At 41.2% G+C, this 21719-nt stretch overlaps 1 protein-coding gene across 8 annotated transcripts in view; it reads left to right on the top strand.

The window, feature by feature from the left end:
* Nucleotides 1-11755, top strand: part of LOC130358019 (interferon regulatory factor 6-like) — an 83234-nt gene extending 71479 nt beyond the window's left edge. For all 8 annotated transcript variants that reach the window (XM_056560819.1, XM_056560820.1, XM_056560818.1 and 5 more), the window contains 6 exons: nt 3577-3781; nt 4507-4617; nt 9248-9394; nt 9497-9886; nt 9999-10117; nt 10725-11755. In XM_056560819.1, the coding sequence (XP_056416794.1) occupies nt 3577-3781; nt 4507-4617; nt 9248-9394; nt 9497-9886; nt 9999-10117; nt 10725-11027 (1275 nt within the window). In that variant the 3' untranslated portion in view covers nt 11028-11755. The remainder of the gene's footprint in view (nt 1-3576; nt 3782-4506; nt 4618-9247; nt 9395-9496; nt 9887-9998; nt 10118-10724) is intronic.
* Nucleotides 11756-21719: the final 9964 nt, after the last annotated feature.

The raw sequence follows: 21719 nt of genomic DNA, 5'->3' as shown, positions 1-21719 counted from the left end.
TATGTTACATACTAGGTCATACAGATGCTTTACATGTCATTTTGTGTCTAGCGTCTGTATTTGGCTCACAAATCCCTCTGTACTGCTGCTCACTCACGGGGCCGGTGAAAGGATTTTTTCCTACACAGGAGAAGTTACATTTTGGCATCCTCCCGGCCACCAGAACGCATGCCATAGAGATGTGTGTGTGTGTGTGTGTGTGTGTGTGTGTGTATGTATATATAAACACAGTGTCCCCATAAATACAGAATGCGTTGCCCCTCTGTATATATGGTACACTATGTTCTGTATAGTGTCCCCTTATCATGTCCCATATATATACAGTGCCCCTCTCTAGATACAGAATAGGGTGTCGCCATAAATACAGAACAGTGCCCCCATGTATACAGTAACCTTTCTAATGGGTGTTGCCTTAAATACAGAACAGTGCCCCCATGTATACAGTAACCTTTCTAATATACTTCATAACATTTTAATGTTTTGCAAAGATGTAGAGCATATAAAACTTTTTTGATTCTGACAGTACCCTTGTTATCAAAGCTGAGCTGTGATTGGTTGCTGTGAGAGAAAAAAAAACAGTTTGGGTTATAGCTCATTAAAAAGCAATGGTCCAAATGTATCTAATTGTTAAATAATTTGATGTACATTACAGCCTCGGCCAAAATACTCCTTGAAATCTGCATCATCATAAGCATTTATTCAATACTGCAGTGTAACTCCACTCTAAAGGGCTGCTAATATTCACATTTCATCTTTACAATTAATTCATATGTGACTGGTCCTAACACAATATAGAGGCAGGGTTCAATCAACGATTGTTCTATTGTCATATTTTTATTTCCAGTGCTTAGAAGAGACATTACGTGACACTGCCAGCCAGGAAAAGTAAACTCCTTTCCTCTGGTTGAAATGACTTTTCAGACCACAAAGCATTCAGCATTGGTTTCTAAAACTAATGTAAATGGTCCATAATAATAATTCTTGATGTTATAGTGCAAACAGATTCAGCAGTGCTGTACACTCAGATTGGTTCCTGTCCCAATTGGGGCACACAATCTAAATTCACCAAAATCAAACAGCGGCCCAACAGTGTTCAGACTGATTGTATCAACCATCACTGTGCAAATATTAAGGTTTAAAATGAATAAATAATCAGAGAATGACCTATTGTTTAAATGAATTAAATCTGTGTTTGTTAACCATATTTAAGAATTTTTGGTGTTTTTTTTTTTTTCTCATTTTCCATTTTACTATGTATATATTTTAAATAATCATGAAATCCTGACATTTCCATTCTGGCCACTAGGCCTAAAATTAAGTTGAGCCTTTCCGTTCTGTACAGAAAACACCCCACCAGTTCCCTCCTTATCAAGACAGACAGGATTACAGTGAAAGGTGACACCATAAACCTGGATTTACTACCATTGTGAACAGAGCTCGGCCCCCGCCACCCCCACAGAATGACCTGTGAAAAGTTCACAGAGCGTGCCCAGTAATATGGGATATGGGATAATTCATGGGATAAGTCCTGTCTATTGTCAATAGGTTCTGCTGTAAAACAATTACAATCAGAAAAAATAAAACAGATTAGAAAAGAACATGTTTTAGTATCTGGCTCTAATCAAGAAAAGAAAGTGGGGAACTTAGTTGGCTATACATAGTAAAGTGTCTGAACCCACTGGTTATCATTTAAGGGGAAACCGACAGGAGGGTCACCAGCACTATGATGTATATACAGGTAAATAGTGTGAACAGGGAGCCTGGTGTAGTGATTCAGCTGTGTAGGTGCGGAGGCATCAGTACGAACGATGGTGCTTCCATCTCGGCGGCTGAGAGAAACGTTAGCGGCAGGAGCAGTGAATAATAGTGAAAAGAATGGTCAGCATTGCTAAAAGAACAATAGAACAACCCTATTGCTCGTTTCTTGGAATTATACAGTCAAATGTAAATATGCAAATTTCAACAGCTGGACGGATTTTGGCGAGAGGTACATCATTGGCAAAAGGTTCACTATCTACCAACGTATACAGGTTACTTTGAGTGACTGTCACTCTGTTTTTCTTTACAGTGGCTCTGTCCTAAAGAAAAAAAGAAAAAGAAAAAAAAAACTATGACATGTCGCAGAGACATGTCAAAAGTTTTGATTGGTCGGATTCTAGGTGCGGAGACCACCCTCCGATTTAGCAGAATGATTAGGGGACTAGCGCACGTTTCCCTGGACTTATATTATGGCTGTCTAGAAAAGCTGAACAGAGATTGCTCCGAGCCAGGGAGTGCGCACTTTCTCCCACTTGTTCTACGGATCAGTGGTGGTCTCAGAAAAGAGACTCGGACCAATCAAAACTCTTGGCATGTCAAAAGTTTTTATTGGACACTTTGAGAATGCAGAATAAGGTGATATTCTTAGTCATTTTACAGCATGTTTACAGAAGGATAAACCTCTTTTAACTTGAAGGGAGGGGCTGTCCTGATCTATCCTCCTGGACTGAGTGTTTACCCAGAGTTGTACTCCTAATCTTTGTTGAGGCACACGTTATTCCATGAAAAACAATGCAAACTTCTTTTATTTTAATTTTATTTTAATTAGGAAGTTTTGCACCATTCCTATAAGCCTTTTAAGCTCACCATACACACCACATTGCTGTTTAACCTCTTGGGTTTATTTATTATTTATTATTATTATTTTTTTTTTTTTTTTTTTTTAAATAAGCCATGATTTCTATAAAAAAGAGATAAAAATTATTCATCAAGTATATTAAAAAAGGTTTTGCTGAGCATTTTTGCTTCTGACAGTGCCCATTTACTTCAGTGAGCAATAGAAAAGAGGCAACAGCACTGACACCGCTTCTATCAGTCGTGGCAGAACACAAGTGATCACAGGATCGCCTGTTATAGGAAACAGCTGCTGGATTTAGCATTGCCTTAACTATGACATTACTATCCTAAGCTCATTTCTGGGGGTTTCTATGTGAAAATTGTGTATACTTTTGTCTTCAATTACCTTAATTTTGTCATAAATGGATACTGTTAGTATTATGATTTTGCTTTAAAATATAAAATGTGCCCTAATGAACCCTAAATACAAAGCTATTTTGCCTTGGTTCATGTTTTAATAATAAAATACATATCTGTGAATATTTTATTTACAGTAACGCCACCATATCTTGTACTTGTGACGATTTTGTACTTGTGGAACATATGTCACATTTTATAAGGGATGAAAGTGTTTTTTTTTTTTTTTTTTTTTTCTTTTGGTGTCACCCAAGACTTTAATAGTCTGTTCCCTAGAAGAGGCCAATGATATCAGATCCATTGTGCATGCTATTGGAGCAGCAGAGGACTGCAATACAAGGCATATCTTCAACAAAATGTGTGGCGACATGCCTTGTAATTTAAGAGGCTGCAGCCTTTGTCCTTTGGTGTGATCCCCCACTGATCTGGTATTGATGATCTATCCTAAACATAGGTAATCTATAGAAAACCCCTTTATGCCCTGTAGCTATAGTAGATGGGTACTAGAATTTTTTTAAATATAATTTACGTTATTATATTACAGTCCCATGTTTCTTTTCACAGGCATGGGCTGTGGAGACAGGCAAGTATCATGAAGGAGCGGATGACCCTGATCCAGCCAAGTGGAAGGCCCAATTGCGCTGTGCCCTAAATAAGAGCCGGGAGTTCAAGCTCATGTATGATGGCACCAAAGAAGTTCCTATGAATCCTATCAAAATCTATGAGGTGTGTGACATACCTCAGTCTCAAGGATCAATCATTAACCCAGGTAAAAATTTAAAGAAAGTGTACAATTTGCTATAAATATATAAATTTTGACTTGTCAAGAAAATAATGGTACTGTGCAAAGTGATCATGACAACCGAAAAGCAGGTGCATATAAATCTGCCTGAATACTACTAATCCCTTTAGAAGACTGGAACAGAACAATTAGCTTAGAGCTGTTTACTATGTGTAATCTGGGCATTCATACTAGGTAGACTCAATATCACAAAAAAATAATTTTTTGTCCACTATTGCTACCTTTTTGTGACAATGAATAGCCTGATACACATCTGCCATGTTGGATTTTCTCTTTTGCCTTTTTTGAATTCAGTCATTGGAATGTTGTTCATGTGACACTTTAGATTTGTTTCTCATTAATAGAAGCCAAAGTCATGGCATAGATCGATGGGGGATTTATCCCCATTAACATACAGTGTCAATATTCGATGATCATTACAGATCAATCAACTAGAAGTCGGTCACCATAAAGGCTCTGGTAGTTTCATTTTGTTGCCCCTAGTATACAACCTTTTTCTTTTTTTTTTTTTTTTTTTTTTTTTTTTTTTTTTATGTATGACTTGTTTGAAAAAGAAAAAAAAAAACTTCAAATATTAGGTGCAACAAGATGAAACTACTAGATGGTTCCAGAGGTTGCATATAGCAAATTTAGACCAAATCATAGTGAAAACATCTGTTGTCATCTGTGATGTGTGGTCTGTCCTATTACAGGTTCAACTGGATCCTCACCATGGGATGATGATGACTATGAAGAGGAAGATATAAACCAGTCTCAACTTCATGTCCCAATCCAAGAGCCATTCAATGGATTAACTATTAATGGTAAGAATCTATCTATCTTTTTTTTTTTTTTTTTTTTTTTTTTTTTTTTTTTTTTTTACCTCTTTTTATAATTGTTCTCTGCCAGATTTAAGCAGACCATACCATTTAGGTATTTCTGTGTCCTCTAAATCCTCCAGCAGTTTCTGCTGCCCATCTAATGTGTATTGCAGCCTCCCGACTATCCCCTGTTGTTGGAGTGATAAGCTTTTCCCCCACACTAAGCACATGTACATTTCTTTTCTGCTGAAAAATGTAGGAAAATGAACATTAAACAAAGTTGCATACTAAGAAAAAGGTGAAAAAGTGTTGCAAAGTTTCGCTTCAACTTTAGAAATGTAAGGCAGCAATCTCAGTCATGGTTGTAGTCGTACATGTGGCTCCTCAGCTAAAAAAAAAAAAAAAAAAAATATTTGCAGTGTCCGAAGACAACTGCAAGTCCTGTCAAATTATTTCAATTCAGGGGAAATTTTTCTCAGGATCAATGGGGGTCCCAGCAGTCAGACCCCCACCAATAAGTTTGTTATCCCCTGTGCTGTGGATAAGGGAAAACTTTTCATGCCCTTGCATCCTGGTACTGAAGGACCAAGAGCGTACCTGTATCCTTAAGTGGCTTTGAAGGGAGTGCAGGAGAAGATTCCGGCAGCTCAGTGGAGTCACGCAACCCCAACGTGATCACGGGGGTACCTTGAGCCAAAATGGCAGGGGAGGGTCCCCTTACCTGCCTCCTGCCACCCCGGTCGCCGATTTAATGATATAGCCTGGCTTAGCAAGGCTAAATCAGTGTATTGCCAATCTTATTGGGGGAGATTTATCAAAACCTGTCCAGAGAAAAAGTTGCTGAGTTGCCCATGGCAACCAATCAGATTGCTGCTTTCACTTTTGTAACTGCCTCTGAAAAATTAAAGAAGCGATCTGATTGGTTGCTATGGACAACTCAACAACTTTTCTTCTGGACAGGTTTTGATCTCCCCCAGTGTGTAATGCTATGCAGTAGGCTTAGCATTATACATTAAATGCAATCTAATGAATGCATATTAAAGGGGTACTCCGGTGAAAACCTTTTTTTCTTTTAAATCAACTGGCTCTGGAAAGTTAAACAGATTTTTACAATACTTCTATTAAAAAATCTTAATCCTTCCTGTACTTATTAGCTGATGAATACTACAGAGGAAATTCTTCTTTTTGGAATGCTCTCTGATGACATCACGAGCACAGTGCTCTCTGCTGACATTATTATTATAATAAGTCATTTTCTATTGTTGTCCTTAGTGGGATTTGAACCCAAGGCCCCAGCACTGCAAGGCAGCAGTGCTAACCACTAAGCCACCATACTGCCCTTAGCATACATCTGCTATGCATCTGCTATGCATGGTTGCTAAAATGGACAGAGATGTCAGCAGAGAGCACTGTGCTCGTGATGTCATCAGTGTTCCAAAAAGAACAGAATTTCCTCTGTAGCATTCAGCAGCTAATAAGTACTGGAAGGATTAAGATTTTTTAATAGAAGTAATTTACAAATATGTTTAACTTTCTGGCACCAGTTGATTTAAAAGAAAAACGTTTTTCACCGGAGTACCCCTTTAACCCCTTAAGGACGCAGGACGTAAATGTACGTCCTGGTGCGGTGGTACTTAACGCACCAGGACGTACATTTACGTCCTGTGCATAACCGCGGGCATCAGAGCGATGCCTGTGTCATGCGCGGCTGATCCCGGCTACTGATCGCAGCCAGGGACCCGCCGGCAATGGCCGACGCCCGCGATCTCGCGGGCGTCCGCCATTAACCCCTCAGGTGCCGGGATCAATACAGATCCCGGCATCTGCAGCAGTGCGCGATTTAAATGAACGATCATGCGGGGATCCGATCATTCAGAACGCCGCACGGAGGTCCCCTCACCTTCCTGCTCCCGGCGTCTTCTGCTCTGGTCTGAGATCGAGCAGACCAGAGCAGGAGATGACCGATAATACTGATCTGTTCTATGTCCTATACATAGAACAGATCAGTATTAGCAATCATGGTATTGCTATGAATAGTCCCCTATGGGGACTATTCAAGTGTAAAAAAAAAATGTTAAAAAATGTAAAAGTAAAAGTAAAAAAAAGTGAAAAATCCCCTCCCCCCCAATAAAAAAGTAAAACGTCCGTTTATTCCTATTTTACCCCCAAAAAGCGTAAAAAATAAATTTTATAGACCTATTTGGTATCGCCACGTGCGTAAATGTCCGAACTATTAAAAGTCCAAAATTGCTACTTTTTTAATACATTTTATAAAAAATAAAATTCTAAAAAATTTATTAAAGTTTTTTATATGCAAATGTGGTATAAAAAAAAAGTACAGATCATGGCGCAAAAAATGAGCCCTCATACCGCCGCTTATACGGAAAAATAAAAAAGTTATAGGTCATCAAAATAAAGGGATTATAAACGTACTAATTTGGTTAAAAAGTTTGTGATTTTTTTTAAGCACAACAATAATATAAAAGTATGTAATAATAAGTATCATTTTAATCGTATTGACCCTCAAAATAAAGAGCACACGTCATTTTTACCGTAAATTGTACGGCGTGAACACGAAACCTTCCAAAATTAGCAAAATTGTGTTTTTCTTTTTAATTTCCCCACAAAAATAGTGTTTTTTGGTTGCGCCATACATTTTATGATATAATGAGTGATGTCATTACAAAGGACAACTGGTCATGCAAAAAACAAGCCCTCATACTAGTCTGTGGATGAAAATATAAAAGAGTTATGATTTTTAGAAGGCGAGGAGGAAAAAATGAAAACGTAAAAAATTTAATTGTCTGAGTCCTTAAGGCCAAAATGGGCTGAGTCCTTAAGGGGTTAGTCGCCTATTGGGACTTAAAAAGTGTCATTAAAAATTAAAGAAGCAATCTGGTTGCTATGGGCAACTGCTCCACTCTTCCTCTGCACAGGTTTTGATAAATATTTCCCATAATGGTGGCCTAAAAGGCCACTAAAAAGCTTGTCCTGCAGAAAAACAGTAACTACAGCTAAATCAAATAGTTAGAAACACTACAGTATGAAAAACTTTTCCTACTGATACTTGCATACTTAGTGAGACTGTGTAAAAGGGGGTAAAGTTCGTATAGTGCATGAAAAACATCTGCTCTCTTGAGGAAGCATAGCTCTGAGAATGTCCACACGTCTGTCTGGAAATGTTTTCTCAAGATGTTTCTTGTTGGTATTGGTAATTTCCGGTACAATAGATATAAAGATTCCCTCTGTTTTGCTTTAAGGTGGAAGCAACAACGCTGATTAATGTTTGATTAACGTTGATGATCATAGGAATGTACAGTATGTCCATATTCATAGCAGGCCCTTTTTTTTTTAGTGTGACAACTACTATCCACATATTTCTGGCTGGAAAGTTTTGTCACGTTGCACACCTATTTTGGTCTTTACGTGACAAATAGGTATGCCATTTAAATACATCTGATGCATTACATGTGGAAACACACAGATATATGTATGTAGTAGAACATGGAAACTTTATACTGTTTGCACCCGTGTTGCCAATCTCCTGGTTTACCAATTTTTTTTTTTTTTTAGTAGGATAAAATGTTAGGTTTTGAAATACACTAAAGCTTTTGTTATTGGTGATCATAGAGGTTTAGCAATGTTGTCCAGCCTGTCCGTCAGGGTTCAGGAACTATTTTACAAGAATGTGACTTTTATTTACCTTCAGTGAGCATTGGAACATTTGCTACTGAAACTGTAATGTACCGGTTGTAGGAATTTTTTTTAGGTGTATGTTGTTGTTTCAATTCGGGGGCCAATTTTTCTCAGGATCGGTGGGGGTCCTTGCTTGTAAAAGGGGTATTCCCTGGTACCCTTACTACCTGGCACTCATCTTTCATGCTGCGTCTAGACCATAAAGTATACTTTCCTGACTGCTTGCAGGGGGCGAACTGTGTCACTGTAGGCAAGTCCAGTGGACAGTGTCAGTCACTGATAGGACCACCCACTGGACTCCTAAGCATGGAAAGATCAGAGACTGAAATCAGCAAAAAGATGTTAAACTATATTTTTAATCAATCATCTCAGCTCCTGATCACCCCCCCCCCCCCGAAAAAAAAAAAATGGTGATCTACTAGAAAACATTTTAATGGTCTATTCACACGTACAGTATTCTGGGCAGATTTGATGCATAATGTTCTGCTGCAGATTTCAATGTAAACTGTACACAGCTTTAAATATGTGCAGAATACTGTACGTGTCAATAGACCCTAAAGATGACATATTGCTTTAAACTTGGGTTAAAGGGGTTCTCCACTGCCCTGCCTTCCTGAGCTCCGCTCGCAGCATCCGGAAATGTATTACTCCAAATGATGTGTGCGGGTTTCCGTGTTCGAGGCCGCCCCCTCGTGACGTCACGCCCGCCCCCTCAACGAAAGTCTATGGGAAGGGGTCGTGACAGCGGGGGGGCGGCCTCGAACACAGAAGCCCGCACACAGCGTTCAGAGTAATACATTTCCGGACGCTGCGAGCGGAGGTCCGGAAGGCAGGGCAGTGGAGAACCCCTTTTTAAGACTACCTGGTCAGCATTAGCCATGTGCAGATGAAATGGAAACATGTATGTAAATTGTAAAAAATAATTTAGATTTTTCAGATTCTCCTATGGCCCCTGCCAGCATAGGAAGTTGCACTCCAGAGCCAAATTGGCCAAAATCAGAGCCACAAGATATGGAGGTCCCACAGACCCCTGGAGCAATGGAATTTTTTAACACTCCTGAGTTGTGGATTAGTTCTCTCCCAAGTAAGTAAAGTTAACATTAATTATTAACATTTTTGTTGGTGCAATAAGCCATCGTTGTGATATTCTCGTGTAGTTTCAATCTATTTTTGTTTTCTTTTACAGTGACAGATTTAGAAATCCAGTTTCTGTACAGAGGGAAAGAGATTGGCCAGACAATTGTCAGTAACCCCCAAGGGTGCCGACTATTCTATGGAGATCTGGGTCCAATGCCCAATCAGGAAGAGCTCTTTGGCCCCATAAGTCTTGAGCAGGTTCGGTTCCCTGGTCCAGATCAAATAGTCAATGAGCGGCAAAAATTGTACACCAGCCGCCTTCTAGATGTCATGGACAGAGGCCTTATATTAGAAGTGAGCGGACATGCCATCTATGCCATAAGACTATGCCAGTGCAAAGTATACTGGACAGGACCTTGTTCTCCTTCTCCACATGCTCCGAATTTGATTGAGAGACAGAAGAGAGTGAAACTTTTCTGTTTGGAGACATTTCTAAGTGGTAAGTTTATCTTGTATATTTATTTTTACTTTTGGCAAATAAATTTCCTGTATGACTTATACTGGCAAAATTTTTAACCCCCCACATCTATTATTTTACTTACCTACAACAGAACTCATTACACAACAGAAAGGAAGTGGAGCAAAGCAGCCGCCATATGAAATCTACTTGTGTTTTGGAGAGGAATGGCCTGATGGTAAACCAAAGGAGCGCAAACTTATCATTGTTCAGGTGAGTTATAGTGAAGTACATGCATGTATAAATAAGGGCATTATATATATCTTTTTAGAAGTATCTTCTCAATTATAGCAGCATGTGTTTTATACAATGCCTTTGCTACAGTGTTGTACAGTGCTGCACCAAACTAAACATGAACAACTGTTCTGAGATGCTTTACATGACCCAAACTTAAAAGGTGTGGATACATGTTTCAAAGGTTTTTTTTTTTTTTTTTTTTTTTTCTGCTGCCAATTGGGGCACTTGATACATTTTTCTTTACAATCCTGCATGAAGACCTTTCACATGAATTGGGGGGGCAGCCAGTGACCCTGCTTTAGTTTAAAGTTCACTGCAGCATGACTGACCAGGCAAATCACATAAAACGGCATTACGCATGAGTTAGGACATGTGCATTATATGCAACTTGAAGGAGGCACAGAACTGATAATAAATAAGAATCAAAAATACCAATAAAATACCATCAGATCCTAATAATGCTCTTTTATTATTTCAGTGCCTCGCAACCAATGTAATATTTTTGTATGTGTCCTTTTGTTGTGTGTTTGCATGGATTTATATAAATGTGTATATATATAAATATATATTTTTTTAACCGTAGATTATTCCAGTGGTGGCCCGGATGATTCTTGAGATGTTTTCTGGAGATGCCACTCGCTCCTTTGAAAGTGGAAGTGTTCGTTTGCAGATTTCTGTTCCTGATATCAAAGACAACATTGTTGCCCATCTCAAACAGCTTTACCGCCTTTTACAGAACCACCAAGCCCCCGATGGCTGGCCAGTTATGCACCAAAATGTGCAGCAACCAAATATGCCACAACCAAATCTGCAACAAGCAACTATGCAGGCACCAAATCTGCAGTCACCAAACCTTCACATGGCCCAGGCACTACAAGCTCAGTGAGATCACATTTGTAGGACCTTGAGGACTGTCTCAGGGGAATGTGTTCACCTTAGTGGCTGGACTATTGGGGCATAGAGTACTCAGACTTAAAATTGTGGCCTAAAAAAAAAAGTACTTCACCAATCATATTCGCCCTTGAGAAGATATGGAGTCTGTAAATAAATGCAGCCACATTGCGTCTTCTGTTTTCGTGTGCACAAGTCACTTACCTAATGCTTAAAATAGTACATACTCAAAATATCAGCATTTTATATAAATATCATAATTTTTTTTTATTTTATTGTAAATGTTTTAATTCTCCAGATAATAAGCATCAGAATATATATCTATTGCCCCAGGTGCCTCGAGAAAGCTGGAATTTCTATGGCATATGCAACAATAATAATCTCTCGGTAGATTTCAGCAGCCATGTAGTAGTCAATACTTTTCTTTTTTTATTTATTTATTTTAGTTTTTATGAGTTCATATAAGCCAATTATAATCTTTTACTAATGACTGAAATCTGAAATAAAATCGATGCTTTGTCATGACATTTAATCTCAGTACAATCTTGGCTGAATATCAGGCTTTTGTATAAAATTACTTCCTAAATTTCTACCTGCCTTTTTTATTGTTTTATTTTGTAAAAAGTAAATTTTCTTATTGATAACTCAGTTGCGTGATTCTGTATTTTTCTAGAAACTGCTTCACCGTTTCAGGTGACAACAATATGACTAATACAGTTCCTTTATCAATTTTACCCAGATGTGTCCCAAACTCTTAAAGGGGTACTCCAGTGGGAAAAAAATCAAACAGAAAGTTTATACAGATTTGTAAATGACTTCTATTTCAAAATCTTAAACCAGTTCCAGTATTTATCAGCTGCTGTATGCTCCAGAGGAAGTTGTGTAGTTCTTACCATTCTGACCACAGTGCTCTCTGCAGCCTCCTCTGTCTGCGTCAGAAACTGTCCAGAGTAGGAGCAAATCTCTATAGCAAAAATCTCCTGCTCTGGACAGTTCCTGACATGGACAGAAGTGTCAGCAGAGAACACTGTTGTCAGACTGGAAAGAACTGCACAACTTCCTGTGGAGAATACAGCAGCTGATTAATACTGGAAGGATTAAGGTTTTTAAATAGAAGTAATTTACCAATCTGAATAACCTTTTTTTCCTCACCTTTTTAAATGGCAGATCTGCTTACAGTTAACAGTAATGCATGTTACATACATTAATTCACACCGGGTGTTTTCCCGAAAGGAATTCCGCTCCCGATTTCCGCTGCAGATAATAGGGTGCAGCAGCATCCCATTGTTTTCAATGGGATGCTGCTGTACCTTTCACACTACAGAATTTTGGCAGCAGAACTTCTGTACCACAGACTCCAAAATAATAAACATGTTCAATCTTTTATCGTAGTCTGCTCAGAAATGTATTGCGGACTATTGAGATGATGCATGTCCCAGCGGTCGTAGCGATGGCTTGCCCAATTCTCAAAGAATGAGAGGAATGAAGGAGAAGGCTATTCAATTCTACTTTTCTGGATTCCGCACAAAACTGATTTTGTCATGGGAAAAAAAAAATCCCATTGACTTCAATAGGCTTTTACCCAAGGATTCCTCCTGAAAAATGAACATATTCTTTTTTCAGGCGGAACAGAATTCCATGTCGGAATTCTGCTAGCAGAAATTCCTCATTGTGAACTGGACAACAAAGTCCATTAACCCCTTAACGACAATGGACGTACATGTACGTCATGGTGACGTGGTACTTAACGCACCATGACATACATTTACGCTGCGACATGATCGCGAGCACCGCGGTAATGGCGGACATCAGCGATCGCGCCAATGTCCGCCATTAACCCCTCCGATGCCATGATCAATACAGATCACGGCATCTGCGGCATTGCAGTACTTTCAATGGATGATCGGATCGCCCGCGGCGCTCCGATCATCCAGCATGGCGGCCGGAGGTCCCCTCAACTGGTCTGAGATCAAGCAGATCAGAGCTGAAGATCACCGATAATACTGAGCAGTGCTGTGTCCTATACATAGCACTGCACAGTATTAGCAATCAACTGATTGCAATGAATAGTCCGCTATAGGGACATAAAAAGTGTTAAAAATAAATGTAAAACATCCGTTTTTCCCATTTTACCCCCCAAAAAAGCGTAAAAAAATAATTAATACACATATTTGGTATCGCCGCGTGCATAAAAGTCTGAAATATTAAAATATATTGTTAATCATCCCTTACGGTGAACAGCGTACACGTAAAAAAAATTAAAAAAAGTTCAAAATTGCTGCTTTTTTGTCACATTTTATTAAAAAAAAATTAAGTAAAACCTAAGCAAAAGTGATACTGTTAAAAACTACAGATCATGGCGCAAAAAATGAGCCCTCATATCGCCCCATATACGGAAAAATGAGAAAGTTATAGGTAGTCAAAATAGGGCAATTTCAAACATACTAATTTTGTTAAAATGGTTTGAGATTTTTTTTAAGCGGTACAATTATAGAAAAGCATATAACATGGTTATCATTTTAATCATATTGACCCACAGAATAAATAAAACATTTCATTTTTACCGGAAAGTGTACAGCGTAAAAACAAAACCTTCCAAAATTTGCTAAATTGCGGTTTTCTTTTCAATTTTCCCACATAAATAATATTTGTTTGGTTGCACCGTACATTTTATGGTAAAATAAGTGATTTAATTACATAGTACAATTGGTGATGCAAAAAACAAGCCCTCATATGGGTCTGTGGATGGAAATATGAGTTATTATTTTTAGAAGGTGAGGAGGAAAAAACTAAAATGCTAAAATAAAATTGGTCTGTTCCTTAAAGCCAAAATGGGCCTGGTCCTTAAGGGGTTAAAGTCAATTGAAAATGACTTGATGAATAAATTGGAGCAGAAAAAGCAAGCTGAATTACTCGAGTACATTCCTTTTGAATTCCTCAGTGTGAACATACCCTTAGTGTTTTGGGTGAAAGGTTTATTTTATGAAATTACTGCAGACTGTTAGGGAATTAATGTCCCTTTTGTCTACACTGCTGGTTATTTTGGGATATTATTTCCTAAACTCCCTCAATAAAGGCAATAGCAAAAGCGGCACCAGGTCTCACTACTGGGTAATGGTGGAGCAGGTATGTAAACGGTTAAACTTGCAACTGACTCCAACTGAGGTGCATAGAGATGGAAGTAGAACAATGCATATACCATGAAATAGAAAGTCTCCAGCACTCACCGTAAATACCAGTATCTCAATCTTCTCGTAGAATGACCGGGAGTAAAAGGTGACTAGCAAGCGAAACCGCCACCAGTCGCCTCTGAGTGCCACATGCTATTCACCTGTTACTCCTGGTCCTTCTGAGTGAAGATTGAGACTGCAATATTTATGGTGAGTGATGGAGACTTTCTATTTTATGATATATTTCCTAGACTCCACAAAGCTTTTAGAAAAAAAAAAAAAAAAAAAAAAAAAAAAAAAAACGATATTTTATGAATTCTTGTTTGATATACTATGTAAATGTTAAGAGGTGTTTTTTTTTATTTATGTTTGTTTTCCGTATTAGATTAGCAGGGTTGGAAGGGAAGGAGGAATAATAGTGTTTTACTTTAGTGTGGAAACTTGTTTAAGATTATGAGGGAGATTCATGAAAACCTGTGTTGAAGAGTGGTGCAGTTGCCCATGACAACCAATCAATTAATACATTTTTCTTTACTGGCCTTTTTTGAAAATGAAAGCAGCAATCTTGTTGCTATAGGCAACTGCACCACTCTTCCTTTTACACAGGTTTTGATAAATCTCCCCCAAGTGCAGATTATAAATTAAACATTAAAATACAAGTAGCATAGGGGAAAAGTGTCTGATCGTGGGGGTCCGACTGCTAGGACCCCTGCAATCTCCTGTAAGGGGACCCGGCACTACCGTGCCTCTGTGTGGCTGATGCTCAGGTCTTCAACCTCACTAAAAGGTCGACAGACACGCCCCCTCCATTCAGCTCTATGGAAGAGGCAGGGATGCATGGAGAGGGCTCCTCCTGCACGGGGAGAGCGGTGGCAGAGCCTGGGCCCCGTACAAGAGATCTCAGGGGTCCCAGCATTCAGACTTCTCAGGCCAGGCAATGTTCTTCCAGTCTTCCATTGACAAATTTTGATGAGCCTGTGTAAATTGTAGCTTCAGTTACTTGTCCTTAGCTGACAGCAGTTGCACTGGGTGTTTTTCTTCTGCTTCTGTAGCCCATCTGCTTCAAGTTTTTGACATTTTCGACATCACTCTATATGTGCAATATGACAGGTTCTTTGTATAAATGAAAAGTTCCTCAACTATCTAATACACTTTGTTTGAATGCCTTAGGCCATGTTCCCACTTTCGCATGGTTTCATTTCTTTGTTTACATAAAAATAACCTAAGTTCATTGTGTGTTTTGCAATGTTATTATCGTTTCCAGCCTGAATCAGATCATTGATAATAAAGAAACATTGTAACAGTGTCTTTCCTAACCAGTGTGCCTCCAGCTGTTGCAAAACTATGTATACAACTCCCAGTAAACATGGAAAAAGTAATCCAGCGCTCATCACATAGTGGATAAAAGCAGCAATTTATTGAATGCCGTTAAAATCTGATCAGCATATAAACATGTACCAGTACAGCTTAGCTTGACACATTTTGTGCTAACCCATTTTATCAAAAGCATACAACTTCCAGTATGCCTGGACAGGCTGTTCGGGCATGCTGGGAGCTGTTGGTTTGCAACAGCTGAAGGCACACTGGTTGGGAAACGTGGGGATAAGTGTACATTAACATGTTTGTGGTATACCACAAACATATGTACCAAAACAATACCTATTTTGATACATTTTTATTGTATACATCTGGGTAATAAAACCATTAGTAACCACTTTTAAAACAGAAACGATGCCCAGCCCAGTATGAGTATCAAAACATAAGGAGATTTTTTAGACTTGCCGTAAAATCTCTTTCTCGAAGGATCCATTGGGGGACACAGACCTTGGATATATGCTGCTGTCTCTAGGAGGCTTGACACTATGGTAACCAAAAAGTCGGCTCCTCCCAGCAGGATATACCCGCCTCCAGGCCACTGAGCAATTCAGTTTTAGTCCCAGAGCAATAGGAGGAGACCGACAGGTCAAAGGAAAAACCATGAACTGTCCGAGAACCAGAAGAAAAATTTACTGAACACACCCTCGGACAGATAACCAAAAAGGAACCCGAGAAAAGAGCGGGAGCTGTGTCCCCCAATGGATCCTTTGAGAAAGAGATTTTATGGTAAGTCTAAAAAAATCTCCTTTTCTCTATCGGCTCCATTGGGGGACACAGACCTTGGGACGTACCAAAGCCGTCCCTTGGGTGGGCAGAGAAAAAAGGTCAGGCAGTCGGCTGTACCACCGCCACCTGCAACACTTTACGGCCCAGACTAGCATCAGCCGATGCGAAAGTATGAACCTGGTAGAATCTCGAAAAAGTGTGCAAAGACGACCAGGTGGCCGCTTTACAGATCTGCAAGGCCGAGGCCTTGTTTCGGAGAGCCAAGGATGCTCCCACAGAGCGGGTGGAATGAGCCAAAACCCTGAAGGGTGGGATCTTCCCCTTGCAGCGGTAAGCTTCTGAAATAGCACATCGGATCCACCGAGAAATGGTGGACTTGGAAGCAGGCTGTCCCTTTCGACGACCTTCCGTAAGGACGAAAAAAGAATCGCACTGACGAAAGGAAGAGGTGACAGAAAGATAAGTCCAAACAGCCTGCACCACATCCAATTTGTGGAGTAAGCGCTCCCTGGGATGAGAAGGAGCGGGACAAAAGGACGGGAGGACGATGGCCTCATTAAGATGAAAAGACGAAACGACCTTGGGTAAGAAGGACGGATCTGGCCGGAAAACAACCTTGTCCTGATGAACTATCAGGAAAACGGCAGGAGAGAGCTGCCTGTTCAGATACTCTCCTAATGGAAGTAATAGCCATAAGAAAGGCCACCTTCCAGGATAGGAGGCAAAGGGGAACCTCCCTAAGAGGCTCAAAAGGTGCGTCCTGGTGCGAGACTTGTTTTGAGGTAATAAGGAGCTCTTGCCACCTGTCGCCTCAGAGATAATCTCATCTAGGCGCTTGCCGAAAAGTCTGGAACCGGTAAAAGGAATCTCGGTGAGAGACTTCTTAGAAGCAGCATCTGCGTTCCATGTTTTAAGCCAAATGGAACGACGGAGGGCCCCTAGATTACCGGTGGCGAAGGCAGCGCAGTGAGCTGAGTGCAAGGAAGCAGAACACAGAAAGTCTCCAGCTTTGGAACATTGGAGGGCCAGAGCAGACAGTTCTTTCGGGGGAGATCCCGAAAGAATGCCCTGATGGAGTTGGGAATGCCAAACCGAAAGGGCCTTAGACACCCAGGTGGAGGCGAAGGCAGGAAGCAGGGAGGAACCCACTGCTTCAAAGGCATACTTCGCTAAGGATTCAACCTTTTGGTCTGCTGGATCCTTGAAGGCAGCTGCATCCGCCAGCGGCAAAGTAGTAGCTTTAGAGAGGCGGGAAACCGGAGGATCCACCGCTGGAGAGGAAGTCAATTTGGAGACAAGGTCCTTGGCGAAAGGATATCGCGCTTGAACTTTCTTCAGTCCCTGAAGCTTCTTCTCAGGGTGCTGCCAGGCAGATTCTAGAATGGCATCAAATTCAGCGTGAGAGCTGAACACTTTGGGTGCCGGTCGGGCACGATGAAAGGATACTTCTGGAACTGCGTCTGAAGTTCCTGGGTCCTCTAGGTTAAAGGTGTCTCTTATGGCCATAACCAATGAGTTCACCATGTCCACTGAGTCCGAACGGTCCTCTGAGTCAGATGCCGAATTGGAAACCTCGTCCGCAGGCTCTCCAGGAGAGTGCAAACGAGTGGAGGCGGCCCTAGAAGAGGGAGACTCCGACCTGATACGTGGCTCAGGAGAGCCAGAGCGATGACCCCGGGAACGTCCTCTGGAAGAGTGACGCGTGCGGCCTGAAGAAGCGGTAGGGCGAGACCTACGAGAGGAACGCCCGTGTCTACCAGAAGACTCAGGGGATGAGTCAGAGGGAGACACCCCTATTACGCTTATGTGAAGCGTAGGGAGAAGGGGAATGGGACCTTCTAGATGGCCGGTGAAGGGTAGACCTCTCCAAGGCAGTCACCACAGAACGGGAGACCTGTGCCAAGTTGGATATAGACTGGGAGAGGGAGGAAACCCAGGCTGGAGGGGCGGCCGAACCCGGGTCTGAAGGAGCACCTGGGTTAGAAATAGCAGGGGGGTCTTGGGGAGCAGTGGAGCAGGCAGAACAAGTGGGTTCAGCAGAACCTGGCATTTTTGCAGAGCAGTTTTTACAAGCATAATGGGTAACTAATTTTCCCGATATCTGCTTTGAGGGAGGAACAGTTCTGGGCATGGACATAGGAAAAAAAAGAACAGTCTCACCCAAGTCTGTGTCCCAAGGCAGCTGCTGTGAAGAGAACTCCGCATTGTGGCTGAGAGGAGAGAGAAGAGACACGGGCCAATAGGAAGAAGAGGCCAGGTCAGAGGCAAGGGCGCTGTGATTGGCCCCTGCACAGCCCCAAACGCCTGCACGGTGCTGATTGGTGGCTATTTCGTGCTGCTGAAGCACTTATGCGGCCTGGTAGGCTGAGCTAACATCCGCCTGGCCGCCGAAGAATTACAGCAGGGCTTAGAAATGGCGCCCGCTTCGAACCCCGAGTGCACACGCCGCCTTAGTGAGCTCCTATGCGCCCGGGGAACGGAGCGGCCGAAGTGCCGTCGGCAGCCGCGGCTGCCGAAAGTGAAAGTAAAAAGGTGCACCCGCCTGCAGAGAGAAGCCTGCAGCACATACAGTAAAACACATTGTCAAATAAAGTGCCCCGTACTATGAAACACTGACCCTTGCACAACTGCTCCCCCAATAATAAAAACCAATCCCCCTGCAGGGAAGAATAAGTAGCTGCAGCCCCAGCTTAGTAATGACAGGTGCAAAAAAACAGGGGTCTCCAGCTGTTGCAAGGCCTAGGGAAAGAAAAATACTCACCTATGTTGAAGAACTTACCTAAAAAAGTCTTCAGAACGCAGTCTTCAGTCAGCATTTTCACCTGCAGCAAGCCAAGCTCATAGCGAGGCGAACAGGGAGGTAGAGAGACCCGGACCCATGAGGTACAATCCCAAGCGCTGACCGTTGGCGAGAGGGGGTTAACAGTACATCCAAGATGCCTGCCACCTCTCGCAATGGGGAAACAGTGAACCTTAGTTCCTGAGTCCCCACCTGAAAACAGAAATAAAAAGGATTAAAGCACTAACACATTCCCTAAACCTAAAAAATAAAAAATATGAGACCTGGTCTGGAGAACACCAGACCAGTGTCCACCTCCTAAGCAAAAACTGAATTGCTCAGTGGCCTGGAAGCGGGTATATCCTGCGGGGAGGAGCCGACTTTTTGGTTACCATAGTGTCAAGCCTCCTAGAGACAGCAGCATATACCCAAGGTCTGTGTCCCCCAATGGAGCCAATAGAGAAAACCTTTTAAAACAGTCCATAAAAGTATGCAGAACAGCACTGGGTTCGGGTCCTACGGGTTTCTGACATAGACATCGTGGGGGAGATTTATCAAAACTTGTGCAGATGAAAAGCTGCCCAGTTGCCAATAGCAACCAATCACATTGCTTCCTTCATTTTTAACAAGGCCTCGGCAAAATTAAAGAAGTGATCTGATTGGTTGCTATGGGCAACTGGCCAACTTTTCCTCCGGACAGGTTTTGATAAATCTCCCCTCATGTCCTTACTCATGGGTAAGGCTGTGGAAAATTAGTAGGACCTAAACCCAGTGCCAAGTGATGTACAGCATAGTGTGATAGCCTGGGGGAGTTGGGTGTAGGGAGTGTAGCTGTGCGGGGACTAAAGGGTGTCTGGTTAACCCTTTCTGTTTGTGACGCCAGGGTAAGGGCTCCTCTGTAATGCTTGTCCTACCGCCACCCTTCCCAAGAGTGATAGGGAGATATAGAATAATTGAATGTCCACAACCGGAGAGTTGGCTGAAAACAGTTGGAACTTTACTGAAGATTTTATGCAAGCTTCATAACCGGAACAGTCTCTATACATGCAAAGTCTCTCAGAGATTGACAAAGGTTGGGACCATAAGCATTTTAGAGTCCTTAGACTGATATGCACTGTTCCACTGGATTTAGGGGATTTAGTTGCGGTCCAGTAGTCACGCTAGTTTTAGCGGGGATTAGTTTAGAACTCACGGTTTAGTTTAGACTGAGGCCGGTAGGTTTTCTGGCCTAGTGTGTCTTTGAAAGTTGCGCAGATCCATCCTGCTAGTCCGGCATCCACGAAAGCAGCAACCCAAGAGAGCGATAATTGGCTACAGCTCCCTTATATGGGCAGGGGCTGGACTAGAGCTAATTGGTCCAATACTTCTGTCAATCACCTTCACACAGAATTATGGGTAGCATGTGACCCAAGGACCTCCAAAGGTCCTCTAACATACCATAGAGGAATTAACATAGTCACATGACCGAAGGTCCTGCGACGCTAATAAGGTAAGTATACTATACATTATATTAGATATACACATTATTAAATATGTACATATAGAAACACTATAGCATTAGAATAGAATAGAATACTAGGGGCTGTCCCACCTGGGGGACACTACCTGGGGGACACTACCTGAGCGTAGTAACTCTGTCTTTGGGGACCACCATACAAGGTACGGTATGCAATACGGTACCAGGACACCACAAACCCCCTTACTTAAAATAAGTCGGCCTCGACGTCTGTCCCCTAAGACAGAGGGACGAAGTGAAGGTTGCTTTATAACAGTCCTGGGCATAACTATTCAAATGTCCATTAATCAGACTGTATAAACACTACAAAGCTATTTAACTTTTTGAGGTACATACATATGCATGGGTAAACTCATGAACAGGATTACTTGGTTCATGAATTTAGTAACAGGATGATTTTATTATACATGAAATACATCCTACTTAAAGGGGTACTCCGGTGAAAACCTTTTTTCTTTTCAATCAACCGGCTCCGGAAAGTTAAACAGATTTTTACATTACTTCTATTAAAAAATCTTAATCCTTCCTGTACTTATTAGCTGCTGAATACTACAGAGGAAATTCTTTTCTTTTTGGAATGCTCTCTGATGACATCACGAGCACAGTTCTCTCTGCTGACGTTATTATAATAATAATAATAATAATAAGTCTTTATTTATTTATTGTTGTCCTTAGTGGGATTTGAACCCAAGTCCCCAGCACTGTAAGGCAGCAATGCTTACCACTAAGCCACCATGCTGCCCTTAGATGTCAGCAGAGAGTACTGTGCTCATGATGTCATCAGTGTTCCAAAAAGAAAGGAATTTCCTCTGTAGCATTCAGCAGCTAATAAGTACTGGAAGGATTAAGATTTTTTAATAGAAGCATTTACAAATATGTTTAACTTTCTGGCACCAGTTGATTTAAAAGAAAAAAGGTTTTCACCGGAGTACCCCTTTAACATTTTTTAATCTCACTAGACATTTTTTATCTCACTAGACATTTTTGCCATATTAGTTACCTGTTTAGTAGGGTTTTATTGGCTTGCCTGAGGCTTTCTACCAATAAAATGGCTACTAGGGTCCATTGGCTATACGCTCTTACCCCTAGAACACAACAGATAAACCTTACCTAGGTTAC

The sequence above is a fragment of the Hyla sarda genome, chromosome 2, assembly GCF_029499605.1.
Source record: "Hyla sarda isolate aHylSar1 chromosome 2, aHylSar1.hap1, whole genome shotgun sequence".
Taxonomy (NCBI): domain Eukaryota; kingdom Metazoa; phylum Chordata; class Amphibia; order Anura; family Hylidae; genus Hyla; species Hyla sarda.
Note: the sequence above shows the minus strand (reverse complement) of the source record. Positions and strands in the feature narration are given on the sequence as shown.